Source organism: Colobus angolensis, unplaced genomic scaffold, assembly GCF_000951035.1.
Source record: "Colobus angolensis palliatus isolate OR3802 unplaced genomic scaffold, Cang.pa_1.0 Scaffold82, whole genome shotgun sequence".
In the NCBI taxonomy this organism is placed as follows: Eukaryota; Metazoa; Chordata; class Mammalia; order Primates; family Cercopithecidae; genus Colobus; species Colobus angolensis.
The window spans coordinates 4,387,054-4,413,346 of NW_012122043.1; the positions used below are offsets into that span (position 1 = coordinate 4,387,054).

At 43.8% G+C, this 26,293-nt stretch overlaps 1 protein-coding gene across 5 annotated transcripts in view; it reads right to left on the minus strand.

Moving 5' to 3' along the window:
• The window catches only part of LRRFIP1 (leucine rich repeat (in FLII) interacting protein 1), a 96,612-nt gene that overhangs the window by 48,027 nt on the left and 22,292 nt on the right, over positions 1-26,293 (minus strand). For 2 of the 5 annotated variants that reach the window (XM_011929601.1, XM_011929599.1), the window contains exons 3-4: positions 20,526-20,570; positions 19,312-19,362 (exon numbers count right to left, since the gene is read on the minus strand). The exons of 2 other annotated variants lie outside the window; for them this stretch is intronic. In XM_011929601.1, coding sequence (XP_011784991.1) covers positions 19,312-19,362; positions 20,526-20,570 — 96 coding nt within the window. Of the gene's footprint in view, positions 1-1,081; positions 1,160-4,884; positions 4,951-6,368; positions 6,414-11,927; positions 11,988-16,556; positions 16,596-19,311; positions 19,363-20,525; positions 20,571-22,267; positions 22,316-26,098; positions 26,117-26,293 lie in introns of all 5 variants that reach the window. One more of the 5 variants, XM_011929603.1, reaches the window with a different exon arrangement.

Sequence of the window (26,293 nt, forward strand, 5' to 3'; positions counted from 1 at the left end):
TTTAGTAGAGACGGGGTTTCACCGTGTTAGCCAGGATGGTCTCGATCTCCTGACCTCGTGATCCGCCCGTCTCGGCGTCCCAAAGTGCTGGGATTACAGGCTTGAGCCACCGCGCCCGGCCGAATTTTTTTCTTATTACTGTTTAGAGATGGGGAGATCTTCCTTTGTTGGCCAAGCTGATCTCCAACTCCTGGCTTCAAGAAATCCTCCTGCCTCAGCCTCCCATGTCGCTGGGATTACAGGTGTGAGCCACCACACCCAGCTCAGGCTGGAAATTTCCATATGGGTGGAGACGAACAGAGACGCCTTGCCCATCTTTGCTTTTTCTCCCCAAGGTTTCCCACTGGCTCTTGAGGGTGGGAACCCTGGTCGGGTCGTGCAGCCTGGAGCCCCTTCCCTGGCCACATGCCCACCTCCCCTCCTCCATTCCCACACCCCCCAGGCCAAAACTGTCCTGCAAACTCTTCCTTTAAAAAGAGTGATAGGGTCATCTTCGAGTATCAGATCAGGTAAAACCGTGTCTAAAATTCCAACAACCCAGGGAAAAACACATAATAATGAGACTTCACAAGCTGGAGACGACCTAACAGGGCTCCTATTTTCTGAAACAAAATTTGGGCCACGCTGAGTGACAAACAGGATGCAGGGCTGTAAATCTACACATTTCGAAGGATCTGAGAACCAGCAGGGTAACGAATGACTGGGGCAGAACTGGGAGTGTCCCGTCATCTACAGGTCATGCTTTACCTTAAACGCTGTCTGGCTTTGGTCATAGGTAACACTTCAAGCAAAACATTAAGAGTCAATATTTCAAATTTTTTAATCATAAAAAGAAAACCACACATCCGTGCACATGGCTATATTACTTTCTCCCTTTGTATATAGTTTCCCTCCTCTAAGATCCCCATCTCTAAGCACTGCTAACAATTTCTTTTATGGTCTTTGAAAAGCTGAGCAATGTAATCCTAATAATATCACCGCAGAGTAATATTCTAAATTTGGAGACGTTGGAAGAGGAGGGTAAAGGGAAGCGGGAGGGAGGATGACGCTGAGTAGGAGCAAGGCCGGGAGGCCAACTTACCACAGGGCTGGCCCGGGCCGAGCTGGCCCTGGAGGAGGCGCGGGAGCTGGAGTTGAGGTGGCCGCTGTACTCCGAGGGCTGCCCACACAGCCGCCGTCAGGACACGCAGCCAGAAACAAAGGAACACGGTCAGCAAAGGAGCAAGAATAGAGGCCGACAGAAAACATGCTGTGTGAGTGGTGGAGGTTAGCCACGCACGGCAAGGAAAAGAGAGTTAGGGTTAGACAGCAAACGCATATTCAAATCAGTGCTTGCTAATGAAAAAAAAAAATCACATTATCAGAGGAACACAGAATTTCTCAGAGTTAGGAAGAAGAAAATAACACAAAGCACCCATTCAATTGGCTGTGCAGTCGCACCCAGTATAGACACAGAAAGTCACCTTGTGGATGTGGAAATGACTGTTTTGAGAACTTAAGCTGCCTTCCGGCACAGAAACTGAGGACTCGGACAGGGTGCTTGGCGCTTTAGCAAGGGAACATTTTTGCTTCTCCACTATCTTTCCAAGTGGAAGCAAAATGAGATTTAGGGTTAATACAAAATTATGTACGGCTTTTTAAATTGCCAGATTACCTTCTACCTGAGTGGTTGCTATGTACATATCTGTCTATCCATTTATCTGAACTTTCTCACTTCTGGTGAAGGAAAATACCAGCAACTCCATTATCTGGAAGCCACGCCCTTGTAACTTTGATTTCTAGTCACATCTGCTGGTCTTAGATACATTTTCACGTTCTTATAAACATTCTCATATTCTTCTTGAGCAAGGCATGGAGGGGCGGGGGCAGGATTTGAACACTATTTAGGTCCTGACACGTCCTGAGGAGACCTTCATGAGAGACCCATGCAGCACCCTACAGCGAGCCCTGCCACTGCTGAAGTCCCCTCCACTCCAGCCCCTGGACACCCTGCACTGTGCCGGGCACAGACCCCTCTGCTGGCCTCACAGGCTCTGCTGGGGACCTGCAGGGAGTGCCCTGCTTGCGAATTGTCAGGAAGCCCAGATCTTCAGGGGTGCCCATGATCTCATCTCAAATACCCTCTTTCAGTTTGTCTCCTCACCAGGGCTAGTGACCAGATGAGGCCTGGCAAACTCAAGAAATACTTGTTGAATGAACGAATGATTTCAACTGTAGACTAAAATAACCATCAAATGTCAATTGAAAGCATTAAATGTTGTACAGGGCTGTGGTCAAGATGGGCAAGTTCCCCAGACCCATCCACCTCTATTTTATTTGATACATGTTTACTACATACTTACACTTAGGTGCAAGACGTTGCTTAAGATACACAGATATAATACTGCTCTGTTCACACCGCACACACAGCATCGATGCCATATTCGAGATATTTGAGAAAATCGCCAGTATTCCTAGACTCACTTTTTGGCTTTCTTGTTGAAAATAAAGGAAAACGCTTAATGTCAGCACTTTAAAAGCAGAAGAATTTTGCCTGAGGGTTTCCTGATATGAGAGAGGAAAACTTCGCCCTGCAGCGAATCCTTCACCATTCTGTGTCATTCGTGCCCTGCTTTACGGTGCAAAGGCACAGTGAACTGTTGTGAACAGAGCTTACTGCCCACCCAAGCTTCCCTAAGCAAAAGCAGTTCTCAAACCTCCCAACTCGACCTAATCATGCAGAAAAGAACAAAGTAAAAGTCTCTTATCGCCATGGTCCACGTGCATCTTATGTTTAGGAGTTACGTGGCTACCGAGCAGCTAATGTAAGTCAGAAAGCTTTAAGTCTGAATCACAGCTCCATTTCTTGGCCATGTGGCTGTGGAAGTTCCTTAGCCTGTCATCTGTGACATGGAAGTAAGGACGTGGGTCACGCGGAGGAGCTGAGGACTAGGAAGTGACATGGAAGTAAGGACGTGGGTCACATGGAGGAGCTGAGGACTAGGAAAGGGGGTACATGTTGGGCTTCTTCTGTTTCCACTTTCTGCCAGAAACAACTTCCTCGGCTCCTGGATCAGATGATGCCGCTGGTGATGACTATGTCCCAGCTTTGTCACAACACTGAAGACAGTCACTTCATACTCAGGAGCTGCACGGGGGCAATTCCTGGTCCTCCAGGGGCAGGGCAAGTCCTCTACTGTAGGACCAGGGCTGTCTGTGCAGGCCTGGGGGCAGCCTGGACCCTGAGGTCATGACCACTTGGGGCTGGGACCTCAGGGTTGGGCGCCGGGGCCACTCTGGACACCATCCTGGGCTGCAACCTCCCTACATGCTGGACTGAGAGCAGGGGTGGCTCTCTCCCAAGGCCCTCCTGTAAACATAAGGAATGGAGTATCCACTTGGCGGGGAACTGTGAGGGTTCCGGGGAAAAGATGGGAGAGGTTGGAAGGTCAAGAACTTCCTTGTCCCTTCCCTCTTCCTCACGATGCTAATTTGCTACCCACAGCAGAGCTATTTTAGGCAGTTGTGCTGCCAGGACAAGATGACCTGTTTTCTTAACTCTCTAAGGCCCTCACTCCCAGGCAATTCTTGTGGGGGCTAAAAGCACAGAAATCACTGCTCGCCGAAGTGGCAAGAAGGGCCAAGGACTCACTAGGGCTGACGACTCACTGGGGCTGGTGACACAGCAGCGTCTGGAGAGCATCAGGAGCCCTCTGTCCTGCCAGATCGTAGAGTCCCCGCTGAGGACGCCAGAAAACCACCTGGTGCTTGGGGGAAATTTCTCTTGAATTAGTATGCTCCCTCTTTTCTGATAAAAGAGAATCATTTAGTTGTGCTTTATCCATCACATCACAGGCAGGGCTATTTCATTCTTCACGCATGGTTTATGAGCTTTCTAACGGCCTATGAAAATGTTTACCGACTGGGAAACATGTTGTATAGTGGGCTGCAAATACTGAACAACTTATGCAATATAAAAATTGATAAATGTGTAATCAGTTGTCGACAAAAACGAATGCTGTCAACTACTGGATTTAAGATTCATAAATTAGATTTTAAAGAAAACTGTAGGTTAGACTGGCTTACATCGTAAGAATTCGTGAATATTCATGATGGCTGGACCAAATGGCACAGTAAGTCATAAAACTGGATTTAGCCAAGTAAGTAGCTGATTAACTTCAAAAGCAAAATTATGAAAGCATTTCAAGTATTTCTTAGTAAATCATTCTATTTCCTGGAAGCTTGAAGCCATTTTTATAGGACTGGGGAGGAGCCTCTGAATACAGGCGCATCCACCGCCAGGGAGCACCGATTAGCACTGAAGGCTCCATTTCCACGGGTCCCTGGGACACGCAAATTCGTCTCCCCACTTCCACGGATTCCATCTCATTTTTCTACCTTGTTGCTTCTCTCATTCATTCATTCACAAATGTTTATTGTGCACCTACTACATTTTTACTCTCATGGCTGAGCCTATCATTTCAAATCGAAGAAAGAGGTAGAGAGACAACAAAAGAAAAACAGGGAATGAAATATGCGTTAAAATTTGTTCCTCTTCCTCAACTATTCAGAGACGACAATGACATGTGGCCTGCCAAACTGCCCTTTTTCTGTTTGTATTAATTTAAGATGATTTCACGACCTGTTAGTATTGCTGGCGTGCTGCAAAGAGAGCAGATGAAACTCAGTGCAAGTGAGTCTCCCTAATGAGTGACGACATGAAACCAACAACCAGAGGTTTCCCAATTCACATTATTCGTGACCTTCATTATAATGGAAGGGGGTGGTGAGCCCAGTGACTCGGTGCTTCCTCCTGAGGATGGCCAGTCACTCCCCTGCCCAGCGAGCATCCCCAGGTCATGCAGCAGGCAGAGGGGAGAGGCGGTATCACCGAAAGCGCCTTACAGCACGGGAGCCACTGGTGCTGCCCCGTCGGGCCCCACCGAAGCTGCCTTCATCCAACACAGACGCCTGCGACCAAAAGAGACTGTCAGGATGGGCACTCTTCCTTTCTCCAAAGTACCGAAAACGTAAGCTGTGAAAAACTGACACGTGCCAGGAGCATGACCTTTTTCGAAAAGCATGCAGGGGAGGCCCAGAACCACCTTTCCAGCTCTTCAAAGGGTTGCAGAGTGCGACAAGGAAAGCAGGAGAGACAGGTTTTAGTTGCTGTCTAGCGGCGTGCAATTTAATCTCCAACAGACCATTTAAATCTATTATTTTGAAAAACATCCCAGGCCTAAGTAAAAACTTGTTAATCCGGGTTAAAATGAGCAGATAATTCTCACATCCTGAATTCTGTGATGGCATTCTCATACTTAATGCTTAGAAAATTACTTTTATGTGAAGTGACTTTGGGATAAAATATCAAATAATGTTAATTACAATTTTAATGTTAAGTATTTTATAACCCTTTAAAAGTTGCTAAGTAGAAGAAAGAGTAATTGGTTAACTGGAAAATGCTACTTAATTAATCAACGTGGGTAAACAGGAGCTGACACTGCCACAAATGGTGATGTCAAACTGTGCCGGGTGTAAAGGAACTTTAATTTCCCTATTTTCCCCTGAGGACATACTAGTTTGCTCCGTCATTTATTAATATATCTAACACGTAAGTATGCAATCTGATTAAAATTCAGAAAGTTATTAATGGCTGGGTACGGTGGCTCACACTTGTAATCCTAGCACTTTGGGAGGCCGAGGCAGGCAGATCAACTGAGGTTGGGAGTTTGAGACCAGCCTGGCCAACATGGTTAAACCCATCTCTACTTAAAATACAAAAATTAACCGGGCATGGTGGCACGTGCCTGTAATCCCAGTTATCTGGGAGGCTGAGGCAGGAGACTCACTTGAACCCGGGAGGCGGAGGTTGCACTGAGCCTAGATCATGCCATTGCACTCTAGCCTGGATGACAGAGGGAGACTCTGTCTCAAAAAAAAAAAAAAGCTATTAAGACAATATAGGTACTTTGAGTATTTATTTACATTTTTTGCATAGCATTAAGTACTTATATTTAAAACTGGAAATTTCCAAAGTAATAGAGTAACATGGATTAGTATCTGTCCAAGTTACCAAAGCACTAAAAAGCCACCATTCTTTCCACCAACAGGTAAAGTAAACATTGCTGTTGTTCCATTCCTAACAATCCCAGCAAACACAAGGCTTCCTGGAGACGGAGGAGCAGTGTGGCAGCTGCAGTCGGGGGAGAGAAAACCCAGATCCGGCCAAAGGGGACAGACATTCCCCACAGGCACATGTAAACTCCACGTGAAGGTGCAACTTCCCCCAGGGGTCTGGAAACAGGCACATCCACAGCTCTGGGCTTGGTGGGGGCGGTGCATGCACAGCGGGAGTGGGTGCGGAGAAGCAGGGCGGGCAGCACACGCACCCGGTAACTTCCTGAAGGCCGGGCAGCGCTGTACAGGCAGGAGGGCTGGAGGATGAAAGCAAATGGCAGGTTTTAAAAGCCTTGAAAAAACAGCAACAAATGACAGCGAAAGGTCATCACGATAGTTTCAGCATTCACCACAGCCAACTGCTGGACAGTGGTTAGATGGAAACAAACCCATCAAGGCACTGTGTTTTCTGTAAATTGGATAGATGCAAATCCAAAATTTACAAGAAAGATAAATGAGATGATTTTTAACTTTGAAATGGTAAATTTCCCAGCATCTTTAAAAACAAGATCATTTCTAGTCATTTCAGGCCTTCCTGGAAGAGTCAGGGGATGAGACAGAATGGTGACAAGGTCAACACACTGACAGCAACAAAACCCACAGCTCAAATCCAAGGTTAACGACACACTTGGCAGGATTCAGTACGCAGATGACCACATGTGAAAACAGGGGCAGGGAAAGTCTTTATTTCTATGTGAGGGGCCCAGTGACCGTCTTCAAGACACAAAGGGAGTCGCTGCAAGACTGCCTCAGCCGGTGTGGGAGGCACCCCCAGAGGGGCCGCAGTCTATCCCTGTCAAAGGAGAATCCTGCCTAGCACACATGTCAGGGGGAGGCAGTGCTGGTGAGGGGACAGGCCGGGACACAAAGGCAGCCCCCAGTGTCCAGAGACTGTGCCATGGGACAGAGTCCAGACTCATTTCCAGGGCACAGTGAGCAAGTCAGGCAAGGTGCACAGCCAGGTGGTGATCACTCAGCAGCTCCGGTCGACGTGCAAGGGAGAGGACAGTTCAGCCTCCAAATAAGATGTGTACTTTCATCCCTGACATCGACTTCCCTGGATTAGAGTAAGACTTGATACCTGTAGCTAACAGGCCAAGCACCTCAGGGCCGGACCTAAACCCCACCTTGTAAAAACAGGAAACAGAGGGGAGACCGAGCCAAAGAAAGAACACTGTTCTGTCCACTTCTCAGAGAACAAGGAGGCAGATTATGCACAAAAACCTTCCAAATTGCTTCCTGGACACATTTACAAGAGAAAAAATATTTAAAAAAAAAAACAAATGAAACCCCAAATGGGGAACAATTGCTGGAAAAGGAGGAGAGACCCAAGAGACCAATTTTTTGGACTCAAGTTTTTGAAAATACGCATTTAATAAAACCCTCCTTTTCCTTAAGTCTCCTTTTCTCTATTAGGTTCTGAACTATTTGACAAGCATTTTTCTAAAAGATTGACAAACGTCTTAGCAAACTAGTCAAGCCAATTAAAACAGTTGCTAAGCTGTGCTCTTGTGACTTTGTGTAGAGGAGGCTGAAGTATCCACTAAACGTAATCAGCAATTACAGTGATGCACAGAAGGAAAGGGAAGGAGCGACAAAATAATGTACCCAGTTTCCATTTGGGGCAGAGAGGGGTGTGGGAGCCAAGCCACCACCGGGAAGCCCAAGGTTGGAGCCAGAGAGTCCCTGTAATCAGAGCAAATGGGCAGCAGAGAGGGGAGAGAGGCTCACACCCTCACGGCATTGCAAAGGTACATCAGTCCAGTGACCTCATACGACCAAAACATTAACGGGCATGCACTCACGGGGGAGGGAGAGAATGAGGGCCGGAAGGAAATACAGACGGCTGGGCCAGGCAACCGACAAAACTAGGAGATTGGGCCAAATTAGGACTTCTGAGTTTATACACAGAAAAAAAGATTTAATTCATATTAAATACTGAAATAAATTTTAATTGATGTTAGGAAGAGTCATCAATACTACATTCTATGCTGATACCTTTCCATTATCATATTTAAATAAAATTAAATGTACCACCTACTGGGCAAGAATAGATGTCTACAGAGCACACTTCCCAGAAAGGTTCTGAGGGCGGGTGGGGCGGGTGAACCCAAGAGCCCTCAGGCAGCCAGTGATGGGCACCCGGGGCTCAGGGCGAGTTCTGACGTGGCCCTGTTTGAAGGCGTCGGCTCTCATTCTGATGTTTAACCCTTTGGATGTGGGTTATTTCTCTTAAATGGATTGAAGTGAGTCAGATGCAGGCTGAACTTGGGTGAATCGTTCATATCCAAGGATGAGGTATTTATCGCCATCTTTATTTTAGAGCAAGTAACTCAGCTTATCAAAAGTGAGTTGGAAATAAAGTTTTTTTAATGACTAAGTGCCTTGAAAAAGGCTTTGGGCATTTTCTTAATTCAAGGGCAGATTTTGCTGTTGCAGAGAGCACTTAGTCATTAAGTCTGATTTCAGCGGGGGAGCTGCTCCTGCGGTCACCAGGTCCATAGAATGGCCCCAACAGCACCCTGGGCTCAGCCACGTGGCGCCTCTCCTGGGTTCTCACCCTTCTGCACAGCCTCCGCTCTGCTCAAATGGCTACTCACCTTGAAGAGCTTCCCCTCTAGGCTCTACCTGGTTAGTTCCTATTCTTTTCATTTGATCTATCTATCTATCTATCTATCTATCTATCTATCTATCTATCTATCTATCTATCTATCTATCTATCATCTATCTATCTTATTTATTTATTTGTTTGTTTGTTTGTTTGAGATGGAGGCTCGCTCTGTTGCCCAGGCTGGAGTGCAGTAGTGCAATCTCGGCTCACTGCAACCTCTGCTTCCCGGGTTCAAGCGATTCTCCTGCCTCAGCCTCCTGAGTAATTGGGACTACAGGCACGTGCCACCATGCCCAGCTAATTTTTTGTATCTTTAGTAGAGCTGGGGTTTCACTGTGTTAGCCAGGATGGTCTCGATCTCCTGACCTCATGGTCTGCCCGCCTGGGCCTCCCGAAGTGCTGGGATTACAGGCGTGAGCCACCACACTCGGCTCTTCCTATTTCTTAAGGTTCAGTTCACATCCTTTGTTGCGACATTTCCTGGCAAAACCAGAGTCTCCCTCTCATTCTATTTACTCATCTGTTCACTACTGTACAGGTCTCCGGTGCCGGTGGCTTCTGTTCTAGATGTCAGTGCCTGGAGAGCACCCACCTCCCCCGCTTATCTTTGAGATGATCCCAGGCCTGCTCGATTTTCCTACCTAAACTAGTCCCAATTTACTGAGTAAATCTGAACTTAAACAAACACCAACAAGCCTTAGCAATTTTAGGGCTCTTAAACAATGTAGAAATTATGTTTATCAAGACCGATGCATGTTTGTAGAGAATGGGAAGGAACTCTGCTGTGTAAACATGTGGATTTGGATGAGACTCTGGATTTTCCTTCCAAGTCGAGTCCATGCCCAAGAAACCACCAGAAAGTTTGCATGTACTCTTCAAAGTAGTTCTGTTTTCCGAAACTCAAGAATTCAAGAGCATTCTTCTTATTTTTTTTCTTTTGAGTAATTCTAATTAGAAAATATACACAAAAACACGTCCCTTCATTGCAGCCAGCTGAATGCCACAATTCACATTCGAGCTGGCGTGGTCAAACGCAGCACACTGCAGTGCATCTGAATGAAGGGGCTCATGTTAACTACTGCTTTTCACGTCAATAACACAGCTACCCAAACAAAAATCCCTCAAACAGACACCGAAAGAGAAAAGTAGAGCTGAATCCACACACACAAGATTGCACGCTACAAAACCTGCGGTTTCTGAAGGGAGGATGTGAAAGATTTAAATGGAAACCAACCAACTTCTCCCTGGATGATGACAAAGTAGAGAATCTGCTGTCACCGCTGTAGCTGGAATTCTGAGCACCAAAAAAGAAAACATGTTTAAATGACAAGCACTTCCTTATGACTCCATAAGCGCCCCCGTCCCATTCAAAAGGCAAACATGAAACAGCACAACCGAGCCAATACCAGGAGCCCAGGAATGCTAGTTTATCGAAAGACGCGAGGCACAAACAGTACAGCAGAGATTCTGAACAACTAGAGATTCTAAGCTGTATTTTCTATTTCAGTGTTTATGTCTTGGTGACGCCAGGGGTGTATCTAGTACTGCTTTTCGCAATCTCACATCTTCTAGCACGATTCGTGATTACTGAGTTTCACACTGTGTTGTCAGTAAACTCTTAGTCTGAATTATGCTTGTTACTTATCTCCTTAGGTAACGAAAATTCCATTTATTGCAAAATTTTCAATCTTTCTTCAGCCCTGCCCACCTGCGGGCTATAGCGCAGCCCTGCGGTGCCAGAAAGGTGGGTGGAGTATGACAGCCTGCTGCCACCCGTCCACTGGAGAGCCCTTATCCACACAGGGAAAATGTCCTGCAGGCCGTCTTTACATGTCTTGAGTATACATTTTAAAAATGTCACATCCAGCTGGGTGCAGTGGCTCACGCCTGTTATCCCAGCACTTTGGGAGGCCGAGGTGGGTGATCACCTGAGGTCAGGAGTTCGAGACCAGCCTGGCCAGCAGAGTGAAACCCGGTCTCTACTAAAAAATACAAAAAAATTAGCTGGGCGTGGTAGTGGGTGCTTGTAATCCAAGCTACTCGGGAGGATGAGGCAGGAGAATCACTTGAACCCGGGAGGCAGAGATTGCAGTGAGTTGAGATCACACCATTGCACTCCAGCCTGGGTGACAGAGCAAGACTCTGTCTCAAAAAATAAATAAATATTAAAGTGCATGCAATGCCAAATAGGTAAATAGGAATGATAAAATAAAAACAACTTTATCAGCTGGTTTCAGAAAGCTAAAGACTGGTGTGGTCGGGGAGAGGGAAGGAGGTAAGGGTGGGGTCACTCATTTGAAGCCCAAAAGTATAATTTAAGTGTATACATGATATCTTAATATAACATAATTAAGATAAATGAAAAGAAATATTATTTTACACAATTAGGAATATTACTAAAAGAAAAAAATGAAGCATAAGGACAGGAAATTTTTATACCATTTAACATGGAATGGACCTGTGGGATATTGTGAAGCTTGATGGAAATGAAATGTATCCAGTGCAACCTTTTAAAATCCCCAATGACCTCCTGTCCTTGATAATCCAAAGCCCTCCCCACCCCTGTCCGGCCTCCCTAACGCCCCTGCCACTGGCACCACTCCCTCTCTCTCCCGCTACAGCATCACCCTTTCCTTCCACCAGCTCTTCCTGCCTCCCACCCCTTAACTGGGAGCCTTCCAAGCATCTGCATTGTTTTCTTCTCCTTTTCCTCTCCAGAAAAACACAGGTTCTTGTACACATGCCTTTAAGGCAAACATTAAAATCACAAGTGACAGATGTGGAGACTGCAAAAATGTTGGATTTAATATCTTTGAAAGCTGAATACACTTAATACACACATTATATACATACGCCCAGGGGAATACAGTAATGAAAGAGCTAATCTTTAATTTCAGATCTTTTTAAACTTGAGGTTCTTATCAATATCTACCCCTTATACTAACACTCAGAATGTTGGAGGGCTAACATTCTCAGAATGTTTGCTAGTTGAAAAACATTATCTTTCATTCCATCATGTGCTAGGAAAAAAAAGACAGACCCATTTTAACATTTAAAAACAGCAAAGAAGCTAAATTTAAATTTAGCAATTAGTTTTTAGTTCTAGAAGCTTTGAAACAACCTATTTGAATTTTGAGCCATGCAAATTTACTATACTAACCCTGCCAGATCTTCTATTCAGGGACTGTGATCCATACAATTCTCCATCATAACCATTTGTCTGTTTCAATGAAGAAAAGAGAAAAACTGACATCAGTACACAAATGAATTCACAGGTACAAATCAGCAGGGACGAACCAGCCAGGTATAAGGTGAGCTTACTTGGTGGAGGGGGTGAATGACCAGCCCAGGACTGTACAAGTCCTAGCAGCTTCCAAACTGCATCCCTGCCCCCGTCCACTCCCCCACAGCTCAGGAGAGAACAGCAGTCAAGCTAACGAAGTCAGCAGGCTTCCTGTCGCATGTCACTCTTAGTCTTAAAGTAGCACCAAGTCCCTCCGCGAGGTGGAACATTTGGGCTTGGCATGGCCGTTTCCTTGTCAGGCTGTTTCTGGTTTTATGGTGGCGCTGTGGACATTCTGCTAGCAAGACTAGCATGCCAGGCCGATGGGTAGTGATTCGGTCTGAGTCAATGAGTTTTCAGTTCCTGGTTCAGGGAAGGTCCTTGAAAATTATGGCACATCGTGATGCTATGGGCCATAATTCAGAAGATTCAGAAATCATTTCTTTTTTTTTGTGAGATGGACTCTCGCTCTGTCGCCCAGGCTGGAGTGCAGTAGCACGATCTCGGCTCACTGCAATCTCCGCCTCCCTGGTTCAAGCGATTCTCCTGCCTCAGCCTCCTGAGTAGCTGGGATTACAGGCGTGCGTTACCACGCTCGGCTAATTTTTGTATTTTTAGTAGAGAAGTGGTTTCATCATGTTGGTCAGGCTGGTCTCGAACTCCTCACCTCATAATCTGCCCGCCTTGGCCTCCCAAAGTGCTGGGATTACAGGCGTGAGCCACCGCGCCCAGCCTCAGAAATCATTTCTAGTCAATCTATAGTGAAATGCAAAAGTTCATCGTGGGGTATAGCCTCTATACTAGTTTTTCATTCATCTAGTCCTCCCACTTTATTTTTCAAAACGAAATCTGAACACATATTTCATAATGTGTCCTCCAGAATAAAGGAGAACAATTCTATTAAGTGGATGCCTATCATCCCTCTCTTCTCAGTTCCCAGCCCAGGTTCCCTTAAGTCAAAGCAAGGGCTTTCTAAATGTCCCTTAATTCATTTATAAGGAAATTTCTGCCGATTCAAAATAAGAACTGTCAAACATCAGAGACAAAACCAGCTCTCAGGACAGAAAAAGGAGGAGCAGTCTACACAACTGGTAAAAATGGAAGGAGACGCCATCAGGTTCTGGGCATGAGTCCAAATTCCAGACAGAAGTTCTGTCATGTGACCTTAAGTAATTATTTAATCCACTCGAACATCCGCTTTCTTGGCCGTGAAAATGTGCATAATAATAAATACATTACAAAGCCATCGTGAGGATTAAACGAGATGAAAATGAGTATCTCAAGCACCTAGAACAGTGCTCTCATGAAGCATGTGCTGACTGGGCAGATACCTGAATATACATGGAAGGGGCCCGGGTACGTGGGAGGTGCTGAATGTGGTTCCTTATTCAGGGGATGGGTGCTGCACAGCACATGTTTTGCAGCCATGACATTAAAGTAGAAAAAAAAATTGAATTTCCAAACAGATTATAAATCCAGATTCATGAAACTTTGACTATCAAACTACGTATTTATCTTTGCTATAACTCAAAACAAATCAAGAAATCAATTTGAAGTTTTGAAACAAAAGAAGTGTAGAAATCCTTCCACATTAAATTTGAGAACTCTATGAGTAACATTAAAACATTTCTGAAATAAATTTAATAGTAAAAATCTTTGGAGGTGGGCAAGAGTTTTACTCAGACTAATTTCCTCTCATGTCTTCAGCAACAAGATTATTTGACATGAAAATGCATGTCAAGGACTTGCAAATTGTAGATCTCAATCCCTTGTTATCTCTTCAGAAACTAGATTCCAGAAGAAATTAATATAACAATGAAGGCTAACGCTAATCGATTTTAGATGACTTTGACGTTACTAATAAATGAGGACATGTGTGACATAAGCTAGGCCTCTGGCTCTCCACTGCTGCTTATGAAACACACAACGCTGCAGAGGAACCCTGTCCTTTGCACTGCAGTTCTCCAGCTCAGCTTGCAGCGATGGAGCAGAAGGTGGGCAAGCCGGAAGCATGACAGTATCCTCTCATTTGTCACCTTTCCGCTTACAGGCTTCCACGAAAACCCGGGAAAAACTGTTACTTTGCAGGAAAGCCTGCAAAGCAGTTTCCACGACCAGGTCTGTGGTAATGGAATCCTATCATAAGGAATCTATTCCTGGGCTATATTCCTTGAATGTACTCCCAAATCTATAGGATCTTGTTAACTGTACCTCCACAGGGAGAAGAACTTTGACCTTCTTAAAGAACACTGCTAACTTGCTCCTCTTGGATGGTGTTTTTTGTGCTGTATTTAGATGGGTGGGGCTATTTTCACCTGGCGTAAAAGGGCAAGGGGCATTGACAGTTCACTGGACAATATTAGAACAAAAAGTCCACAGGCAGCATATTAACTTCATCTTAAGCTGGGTCTCTGATGCTCAGCAAGCTTTGCTCTATTGTACTGTATGGCTTTAAGTGGTACATAAGCTTGTTCACGTTGCTGGTTCCATGCTCTAAGACTGGGTCTCAGAGGGGAGTCCGCAGACCACCTGCTTCCTGGTCACCTGGCATGCTTCTCACAAGCAAGGGCCCCTGCCTAGGGAATCAGGATACTTAGAGAAAGGGCTCAGGAACATGCATTCTAACAAGCTCTCCAGAAACACTGCCATAAGAGAGAACAACATAAAGAGGACATACATAAGTTAGTATTTTCTAACACAGGATAAATAAGATACAAGGGTAAATGTCCTATGAAAACGGTAACTTGTGACTAGTCCGAATGCTAATGACTACCACGCAGTGTTATCAAAGCATCTGTGACCTTCCCATGGGACCATGCAAAAGTCCCCTGCCAACTTTTTGGATTAGATGTCTTTTCTACATGAGTCAAAAGACAGAGCACATGTAAAGGGCATTAGAGATGGAAAACAAACAAGGAAGACAACGTCAAAACTCTTGAGTTCGATCCCTGATGCATTCTACTGAATTCTTAAAAAGAACACCGAAAAAGAAATCCAAAATGTGTTCCTGACCATTGCTAACACATACATTTATCCCACTGGGGGTTCGCTCTTAAATAAAATTTACTTTGAGTTTAACATAAAAAGAGTAATAATCTAGATTTATGCTGCTAATACATTGAATTCCTTAAAGAACAGGAGAGTTGCTGGAGGTACAGTGTCACAGAAATGCTCTCACCTGCCAGAGTGACTTGAAGTGCTCTGTAGTTAAGTAACAGATACTCTGTGAAGAGCACTTTCTGAATCTAATGACCTGTCTTTGTGCTTTCCCCTGTCCTGACCCCCAAGCTACTCACTCCAGCCTGCATCTGTTAAGAGCAGAATAGCCACCCCACAGGAGGCTCACGGCACCAAATATGCTATGCAGATGTATGCTACAATTTATTCATTATAATTGCAAACACAAAAAAAATATATATTTTTTGAGAAGGAGTCTTGCCTAGAGTGCAGTGGCACAATCTTGGCTCACTGCAAGCTCCGCCTCCCGGGTTCATGCCATTCTCCTGACTCAGCCTCCTGAGTAGCTAGGAGTACAGGCGCCCGCCACCATGCCTAGCTAATTTTTTTTTTGTATTTTTAGTAGAGACAGGGTTTCATCGTGTTAGCCAGGATGGTCTCGATCTCCTAACCTTGTGATCTGCCCACCTCGGCCTCCCAAAGTGCTGGGATTACAGGCGTGAGCCACCGCACCCGGCCAAAAATACATTTTTAAAACAGGAATTTACTAAATAATTTTGAAATGCACTGGAACAAATGAAGCACAAAATGCTTCTAGGTAAAGTCCTTCAGGTGAAATAGTACATAATATGCTATAAAAACTTTAGTATCAAATCACTTTAATGCTGAGCTGTGCTTTCTGGGGAGAACTTTTTCCTCCTTGAAGTATAACACTGACAGACTTTTAGAAAGCATAAGGCACAGAAACTGTCAGATACATATAAGAAGAAGCAATTCTGAGTTTAAATCTAAAGCCTTAGTTTTTGTTACTGGAAGTAGGAGCTTTCTCAAAGAATATTTCCTGGCAAAAAAGTCAGATTGTATATTTAATTTGAATGGATATAGACTGGAAAATAATAGATTTGTCATTAGGTAAAACGACTTTACATTTAATCTTTTAAAGGAAATGTAGAGGCTTTGGGAACTCTTGATCTGATTTGAGTTCCTTGAAGGCAGACACTGTCTTTTTCATCTTGGTATACACAGCTGCTAACACAAGGCATGGCAAACAGCTGGTGCTCAAAGGCCATCTGGTGAGGGAGTGTTCACGCACAGATGCCTGGGCTCCTCCCCTCCGGCAGGATCAGGGCTGCACCCTGGAGGGAGACTGCTCACTCCACAGGGTAAGCCTGCCCTCCTGGCCTCACAGCCCCCCAGGCAAAAACTGGAGACAAAGATGTACTTGGTTTTTCAGAAAAGCACCCACGAGATTCGTGGAAATAGCATAGGTTATTATACGTCACACCACACAGTTAAGGTCACACAGCAAAGTATATCCGACCATCTCACCCAGGCGTAGGGACCCCCATACTCCAAGTCAGGCTGCGACTGTCAGAAGAAAGATAGCAGAAAAAAAAACAACAACAGAAAAGAGAGTTGCCAAAAGTAAATTTAAAAGCTAAGTAAAACATAAATACAAGCAATCTTTAAAATCTTAACAAAAATACATTTTCCCATAATCTCTAGGATCTAATATGTACTTACAAAAAGAATTATGTCAGAATGGTAGCTACCATAGAATCCAGTAGCATTAAATAAACTTCCATGGAAAAGGTTGCTATAATTCAGGAAGTCTGAAACAGTCTGATAAATCTTATTTCCTCTTCTACATAATCCATTTTAGTTACATAAGGGAAAAGGTTAATAGACGCATTGTTGTCAGTTTTTCAAAAAGGAAAATTAAAAATCTAGATTTTTCCAGAAAATCTAAAATCTAGAAATTCTAGAAAATCCGAAATCTAGATTTTCTGAGGCGGCATCCATACAAATGCCAGAATAGTATAAATCACCTCCCCACCTTTTTTAGGGTTTATCATCTTTTCTAGTTAAATGAAGAAGGCCTGTGTTTTCAGAGTCAATACACAAAAGATACGATCTTAGAATCAACAATGTAAAAAGCTCATAATATTAAAATACATAAAAACAGTAAAAAACTGACCCTGCATAGAAATAGAGCGAGATGAGAGTCCTCACTCTGGGGAATGCCCTGCTCGGTGGTACAAAGGGGCAAGCATAGAGCCAAGGGCACCCAGCACATGGAGGGCACACAGGCCACCAGGCCTCTGAGCAGCAGGCACTGACCTTGTTCCTAAGAACTGTGACCCCAAGCAGGCCTCTTCACTGCTCTGGGCTTGTTTGGTGCCTATAAACATTAGGAGGTTTGACTCTCATCTCCCGGATCCAAGTTCTTAAGTTCTGAGGAATCTATTTCTTTAGATCAAGTACATGATGGGAAAGTGTCATGTGACTGAAAACGAAAATCCCATCCACTTCCTCCTCATCTTATGTACTGTCCTAATGATGAATCTCCCATAGGGAATTTCAGCTCTTAAAACAAATATACTTGATATCTTGGCAAAGAGTGGTGTCCAGCAGAAAGATGTAACTTATTTCTGGTTAAAAATCATTGAAAATGAAATGAATGCTGTTACACAACACCATCATACTCGTTCATATTGCAATTGTTTTAAACTCTTTGGGGTCAGGAGACCCTCTGAGAATCTTAAGAAAGTGAACATACTTTTCCCAGGAAAATGTAAGTGCATACCTCTTGCCTATAATTTCAGGAGGGTGTGGCTCTGAAAATGATGCATTTTGAGAGAGAGTTTGGGATTCTGTGTCTCTCTCCTCCTATTCTCTCTTGAACGCATATTAACCAGGCTTTGCCCTCAACGTTTCTGTTAAAAGTTCTCCTGCCAAAGTCACCGACATCCTCTATGCTGCTAAGTCTGAGCTTTCTCCTCTCTTGGTCACTCTCCCTCATCCTTGAAACAGCATTTTCTTCACTGGTTTCAAGGACTCAAGCTTCTCCTGGGCCTGCTCAACAGCTATGATATCTGGGCCTTGTCTACAGACTTTGTTAATTGAGCTTTGCATTTATTATATTTTGGGTCCACAAATCCTCCCTCTTCCTGGGTGAGTGGTGTCAGAGTGTCCTGAGGTTAACAGTTACAACGGCATCCCTGAGGCTGCATTTCAGGAGAAGGTTTTAAGCAGCAAGGAAGCCCTCAGGGGGGCCTCACATTTGAACCACAGCTTTTTGGCAAAATCAGTACAGATCTGCTTCTGGCACTGCAAGCGCAGTGACAAGAACAGAGTTGCTTCATAGCACAGCAACCATGTTTCACCTCTGCATTTTATCATTACAAACGGCCAAATTACACACACACACTCAGCACATGTGTAAGTCAAGGAGTAATAGGATTTACTTGTTACAGTGAAGTAAAACAAGCCTTCAGCTCTATGGGGTCCCTAAGGATTAATAAAACGGACTGGCTGCTTTGAGACTTATTTATTACTAGTGGTGAGATGGAATTTCAATCCTGTGGTAAAAGAAACTGACATGCTCAGATTAATCCACTGACTTAAAGCACTGGGCAAAACATAGTTTTTCTGTTTTACTTCCCCCAAAACTCACACTTTTTTCAAGTGTAATTATTAAGGTTTCTGGAATGTTTAAGGAAAAGTCCATATTTGTGTTGATTGACCATTAAGCCTATCAGTGGTGAAGAGATCTAATTATAACTGATACAAGGAAAAGCGGCTGAAGGCAGATCTTACGGATCCAGTCCTGGTCCAGGTTTTCAGCAGGCAGTCTATAGCAGCTGTGTGAAAACACTGCTCAATAATAATTAACTTACAGCTACTTTAATAGAGGCTCCGATTTTACCAGAAGCATGTGTGTCAGTGGATACAGACTTAATGAAGGGCAGATGCGCCTTTGCATTCCTGTGGAACACCAATGTGCTGAGCCCACTGTGCTAATCAAGGCTTGGGAGCTTTGTGATGTGCATAAGTATTGAAAAAAAGATGACTTCATCTCGGGAGAAAGAAACAACCAGCGTGCCTATGCATATTAATAATCTCTGTACAGCAACAAAGAAACATCCCCCACTGATTTGATTTTAAGTAAGCATCTCATCAGTTAAGTATTGACTATCAGACCACGGGGATAATGGAGAAGGAATCAGAATGCATGGATGAGAAAGTAAAGGGCTTGGACCAGAAACTGTGCCATGCAAACTCCATCATTCTGTTTACTGACCCTCAGGCTTCCACGACTACCCACTGACATGCGCTCGTCTTCATCAGAAGCCTATTAAAAGAAAGGACGAGAACAACCGTGAAGTAATCATACAACATAGTGAAGAACCAGTGCTCAAGTCTTAGGGTGATGCTGGGAACTGACCCCACCGCCCCTGGACATCTCAGTGGACACCAGTCTAGGTCCCCCACAACATGGCCTTTGTGGATCTCTGTCTGCTTATGGGCAATATGGATTTAAAGTAATTTCAGGGTCAGGCGTGGTGGCTCACGCCTGTAATCCCAGCACTTTGGGAGGCCAAGGCAGACAGATCACTTGAGGTCAGGAGTTTGAGACCAGCCTGGCCAACATGGCAAAACCCTGTCTCTACTAAAAATACAAAAATTAGCTGGGTGTCATGGCATGTGCCTGTAATCCCAGGTACACAGGAGGCTGAGGCATGAGAATCACTTGAACCCACGAGGCAGAGGTTGCAGTGAGCCAAGATTGCACCACTACACTCCAGCCTGGGCAACAGAGCAAGACTCCGTCTCAAAAAAAAAGTAATTTCAGGGCCAGGCACAGTGGCTCATGCCTGTAATCCCAGCACTTTGGGAGGCTGAGGTGGGCAGATCACTTGAGCCCAGGAGTTCGAGACCAGATTGGGCAACATGGGAAAACTCCATCTCTACCAAAAATACAAAAATTAGTCAGGTGTGGTGGCGTGTGCCTGTAATCCCGCTACTTGGGAGGCTGAGACATGAGAATCATTGAATCTGGGAGGTGGAGGTTGCAGTGAGCCAAAATTGCACCACTGTACTCTAGGCTGGGTGACAGAGCGAGACTCTGTTTAAAAAAAAAAAAAAGTAATTTCATCCAAATAGTATTATCTCACCGGTAATATAAATACACAGCATTGGTGTATATTATTATGCAAATTATTTATGGGTATTCAGTGGCACAAAAAGCACTATAGTTGTTATGAATATATTAATACTCAAAAATTTCTCAAACACACTCTCCTTACCAAATTTAGGCCAAAACGCTAAAAGCTGAGTTCACAGTCTTTATTTAGGTAATAATATCAGTATTCTATCATCAATAGTGTTAATTAATTTCTTTAAGGGATGATATCATCATTAAGATATTATATATATTATATATACTTCAGCCACTACAAGTATAAATTAGAATTCAATCAAATTGCCTAAGTGATTAATGGACACGGTACTAACCGATGTGTTTCTTCTGGATCTACGAGAGTAGCGCTCACTGTCTTCCTACCAAAATAATGGAGGAAACAGTATGAAAGGTTAGAGACAGATGGACACAGGAAAAGTGCTTTAAAAAAGCTTAGGTAGTCCCATTGCAACATAATACAGCAGCTCTGATCTAAACGTCAAATAAATATTTTCTCTGCCTTCGTTTAAAGGCTTCAATTAAACCAGTGGGTAAAAATGTTCTTTTCTGGGGTGGGAGGTTCTTAAGCACAAAAATAATTGGGATACTTCATTTTTGTTGTAAAAACAGTGTTTGGGGCAGAAGTTGGGCCTTAATTTTTTCTAACCTCTATCATCTGGTCCATTTAAATCAATCTGCTTTTCCCCTTACTTTCAGAACCTTACTCTCTTCAGGAATCAGAAGATAAATCATTTCCACAAAATATCCGAAAAGGATGTCACTCTTTCTACTATATATCGTGGATTCTAAGACACACATGGTTTTTCACACTTAGACATCTCTGAAGCTGGGGTGTATCTTATAATCCAAGTTGTTCAGTTATAATTAGCATTTTTTTCTTTCTCAGTGGTATATAAAACAATGATACAACTTCAAAGAATGTCTTAAGATTTTTAAAATTTTTCTTTTCTTTTTTCTCTTTCTTTTATCACCATACCTGTGGACAAAAATGTCTTAAGCTTTAACAAAAATACATTTATGTCATGTAACCCTAAAATGATGGTTTGCCTAGGCTGAACGTAATCATATTTCCAATAGAGTAAGTGTGTGCTCTTTATATTTGAAGAGATAACCTCTTTTATACCCAGTATGTAAGATGTTAGGAAAGAATTTTGGATTTTCCTCAGATAATTTTATGTATAAGAAACATTTAATAGGACATTTCCATCCTAACCAGGTTCTCAAATGCTACAAGCATGTGATGAAGTCCATGGGGCCAGGCAATAAAGCAAAAGGGACAGGAAGAGGTGGAAGGACTCAGGTAGATGAAGTAACGAGAAGGGCCAGGCCATGCTCTCTCGGGACCAGTGGAAAGCACACAGATTATTATCCCCCTTCCGCAGCCTCCCTATGTGGGTGAGGAGTATCATCGGGGCGAGCTAGCTCTCCACTCACAGGATGGCAGAGGGGCTGTTCTACGAAGAAGGTTGAGAAGGTAAAGGAATTTTCTTACCAAAGACCAGTGGTTTCAGCAGGCACGGCGGACAACATGAAGAGAGAGAGAACCCAACAGCAAATGCAGATAAAGTCTAAATGAGGGTGATGGGGCAGCTGGTCGCAATCATGAGTGAAGGAAATGGAGCATAATGTACCTCTCAGGTTCCAACCAGAGTCTGGTGAGCTGCGATGTCAATGGGAATGTTCTCTGGAAAGTTCTCAAGCCAGGGGCGCATGCCCAGCCTGAGTCCTGGTGGAGGGCCCTGTGCTCAAGGAGATCAGGGTGGCTGTGGTAGTGGAGACCTCCCCAAACCGCTGGCCAGGAGACATCAGCAGTCAGTGGCTACTGAACAGGCAAGACCAGGACTGTTTCTAAGCAGGCTGCATTTGGGGATGTAAACAATCAGAGACCAGATGCAGAAATCCCCGGAAGAAAATCTCTCAGTATTAAATTATGGTGCAATAGGAATCTATCTACATAGTTAAACTACATAAGAATTACATTATAAACCATTTAAGTCTCAACATTGTATTCAAGTGGGGAGGGAAGAGTAAAAACAAAATTATATTCAAGGCCTACCATCCACTGCTCGATGTCACCCCATTTTGTATCCAGCCCATAATATTTCTATAGACAGAAGGGGAAAAAAATTAGGCAAGAAGTGAAATTTCTTAAAAAGGCAGTTGTCTAAGGCACTGTTCCGACATGCATTTCCAAACCGCCGTCCAGCCGTGCGGTGAAGGTAACACGCCAAGGCAAAGCAGTCAGCAACACACTTGGCTTCCACGCAGGGAGCCGCCACCCGCGCAGTCATGCAGGCTGTGAGCTGTGAAGAAAGATCCTCCCCACCCACTCCATCCCGGCAAAGCAAGAGAGCCCAGGACGAAGCTTCCCCCGGACGAAGGGCCTCGGCGGAGAGCAAGACAGTAAAGCCGGCCCAGCAGCCTTCATGTCCCCTCGGACAGGCTGCTCATGCCTTCAAAGCAAACACAATGAAGGAATAAAACACCATCTAAGAAAAGCAGAAGCTCAGAGCCATTCCCGTGTTGGGACCTCAGGGAAACAGAGAAGAAGGGGAGAAACTGTGTGCTGGCACTTGTTCTAGCTGCCTGATGTCTATGCTGAGTCTAGGCCCATGAGAATTCAGACTTTGATGTCTTTGTAGCATGGACGGAGAGATGACTGCCACCCACAGAAGAGGTCTTTGTACAGAAGAAAAATACGCAGACCCACAAGTTACGTATGTCTGGAGATGACGTTAGCTCAGGGGTGTCCGATCTTTTGGCTTCCCTGGACCACACTGAAAGAAGAGTCTTGGGCCACACATAAAATACACTAACGATAGCTGATGAGCTAAAAAAAAAAATTTGCAAAAAAAATTTCATTATGTTTTTAAAAAGTTTACGAATTTGTGTTCAGCTGCACTCACAGCCGTCTTGGGCCGCATGTGGCCTGCGGGTTGGACAAGTTTGCTTTAGTTTATACTTCCATGTTTTTATCTTGCTCAGTGGTCCAAGTTAAAATGAGAAAAGCAGACTCAGAATGGCTACCGATGTCACTGAATTGGGGAATCCCAAAGGTAGGTGGGAACCCAGGTCATGGGCCCAAATAATGGGGTTTTGCTTTTCTCCTTTTTATTTAATTTCCAGTAAGAAAATCAAGAAACAACTAACCAAACTTCCATATTATAACACAGATGTGAATTTTCTCTTTATACATTAAAATCTGATAATCAAGAGAAAAAATCAGATGCTAGACATACAAGACCATTTTTGAAACTATTTTACAATAACCAAAACATGCTGTTGCTATGTTTGGTTTAGTTTCATTTCGAAGTGTGGTCAGATTTAAAAATATGCAGTTCTCAGATGGTCTTACCTCTTTCTCTTAGAGATGATGGTAAGTAGAAAATTGGAAGAGCAAAAATTAGGAGGGAGAATTTAAACTGCTTTTAAAAATTCAATAATACTGAACCCTACTACAAAAAGGACATGAGCCATATCTTTTTCTGTAAGTCATTCCCTTGGAATATAAATTCAGAAAGGAAGTAAAAGCAAACATATCCCAAAGTCATGTCTTAACTTCAGTGTCAGGGAAATGCATCAGCTTAAAGCTATTTTGCATTCAATTAATGTTAGCACCTGTCAAGTTCCAGATTTTTCACAAGTAAAATATGATGCCATCGTTCCTCCCTATCTTGGCTCAACTAGAAAAAGGGAAGCAAAATATGTTTTTAGAAGGATGAGGGCTATATAAACTCACAATAAAATTATTTAAATTCCAAAAGAAATCTGTATTGTCAGTTTTTCTGTTTTCATAGATTTCTTTTTGCCCATTATATCTGCACACTCTATCTTGCTCTTTTCATGATGAAGAACCAGTATTGAAGATCATTCACCTCGTTCACGGGTGGTCTTTTTTTTTTTTAATTGAGACGGAGTCTCGCTCTGTCGCCCGGGGGTCTCATTATGTTGCCCCAGCGGGAGTGCAGTGGCTACGCACAGGGACAATCATGGCCCGATCATTGCTTCAGGCTCCTGGGCTCAAGCAATGCTCCTGCCTCAGTGTCCTGAATAGCTGGGACTATAGGTGCACGCCACTACGCCCGGCTTATTTTTTATTTTTAGTAGAAACGGGTAGCCAGGATGCTCTCGATCTTCTGACCTCGTGATCCGCCCGCCTAGGCCTCCCAAAGTGCTGGGATTACAGGCGTGAGCCACCGCGCCCGGCCAGGGTGGTCTTGTAAGTGGCTACTGTAACTGCATTTCATGTCATTCCTGGGGAGAGAACGCCCCTAGTAACAGCAAGTGCAATTAACTAGTAGTTCCTGGGTTAGCCAGCAGCACTAGTACAGCAAAGTCCAGGAAGGGCAAACATTTCAAATGTCAATCACTACCATGAGCCGGAAGCCATGCGGAGGGAAGCAGGAGCCGCACTACTTTCAGAAATAGCTTTGATCCCAGAGAAATTGTTCCGCAAAGCAGTTGGCTGGGCCGGAGGAGCAATCGCCGCCTCCTCTCCTCCCCAGACATCTCAGCGATGAGGAAAGCCTTCCCTTCCCTGGGCACACCTTTACCACAAAACTGTGCCTCTGCTCCTCCACTGCGGATTTCCGGGGCTCCTTCTAGCTTCACATTCTACACAAATGCACATTCTGACAAAAGTTTTCACAGTGTATCCCTGGCACGTTAGTAAAAAGAAAATAACGTGACCTAGCAAAAGAAAGGCATGAATGTGAGTGGAAACGACCAGACAGAGCCCCTCTTCCAGGTTCTGGATGACAGCGTCCTGCTGTCAGTCACAGGCAGGGCTCCCCGCCTGGCCTTGCACCTGTCCAGTTCTTCCCGAGGCTCTCTGAGGACGACGAGGAACGCCAGCTGCAATATCCACTTCTACACTTGGGCCCTGGAAACACTAGCCAAGCACAAGAGATTCTGGCATCTACTTAACAAATTTCTTTGCACTCTTTGGGACAGCAGCTATGCAGAGTGCAGGGCGCCCGCGGGGAAGGTGATTCGTTCTGATGGCCAGCACAGGAATCCAACACAACAGGTCTTAAATTTACCGCCCGTGCATTCCGAGGGTCTATGTGCTCTAACCTCCGAAATTAAGTGATCTTATTCTGATTTTCTCATCCGCTCTAAGAGAAAAATACAGTTGTTGTTCATCTAGAAACTAAATAAATTTATAAAAGGAAACTATCAGAGATGTTGTAAGTATCAAACTAAATTCATTTATGGGAAAGACTCCCTTCTATACAATAAATTCTCAAGGAACTCGCTCACTTCTGACTTCATTTTTGCTAGATCTTGAATCACTGACTTGGTTGTCTTTATTTTCTGTGTCCAGCCTGCCCAGTGTATTTACTTCTGAACCTCAGCTGCTTCTACAAAATACTAGGAAACAGAGAGGCACGTTATTTTATGATCTCTGAGCATTAGGGATGAATGGCAGGTTTATTTTATATCATCACTGTCTTTTTACTCAGACTTTTCAGTCAGTATCTAATACTCTCTCAGTATGTGGTAATCTGCATGGATTTTTTAAGTTTTCTAATAAAATCATCTTTTTCTTTCAATACATAATTTCAGAAGGCTATCCAAATTCTGAAATATAATTTTATTTTGCCTTACAATTACTTTTCTTCTTAAAGAAACAATTTTTAAATTTCTTGAGGAAAATGCAGATGAGAAAAGCATTCAGCACACAGAAATGTGTCTGACTGTGGCTTTGAGTGGGGCAGGATGAGGATCTAGGCAGAATGTTCAAACAAATTCATACACAAAGTAGTAAAATAAACAGTAAGAACTTCTATGTATCTTCAGTGCAAGGTGTTATTTCTGAAAGGTGACCAGGCCCTTGGCAAGGAAAAAACAGTACATGCAAGTTAGAAAATAAAGAAGAGCCTACCTTTTGGACCTGATAGATCTATAGAGAAGGACAAAAGAAAAAAGAAATGTAAAATCCAATTAAAGAAGCTGTAACATCAGAATGAAAAGTTCTCCCCATATGAATCAAAGCCACAATGAATAACAGTAAAATGTGAATAAGAAAACACGTGAGGTCCCACTGACAAGAGTTTGTAATGTTATCACTTACTTTACA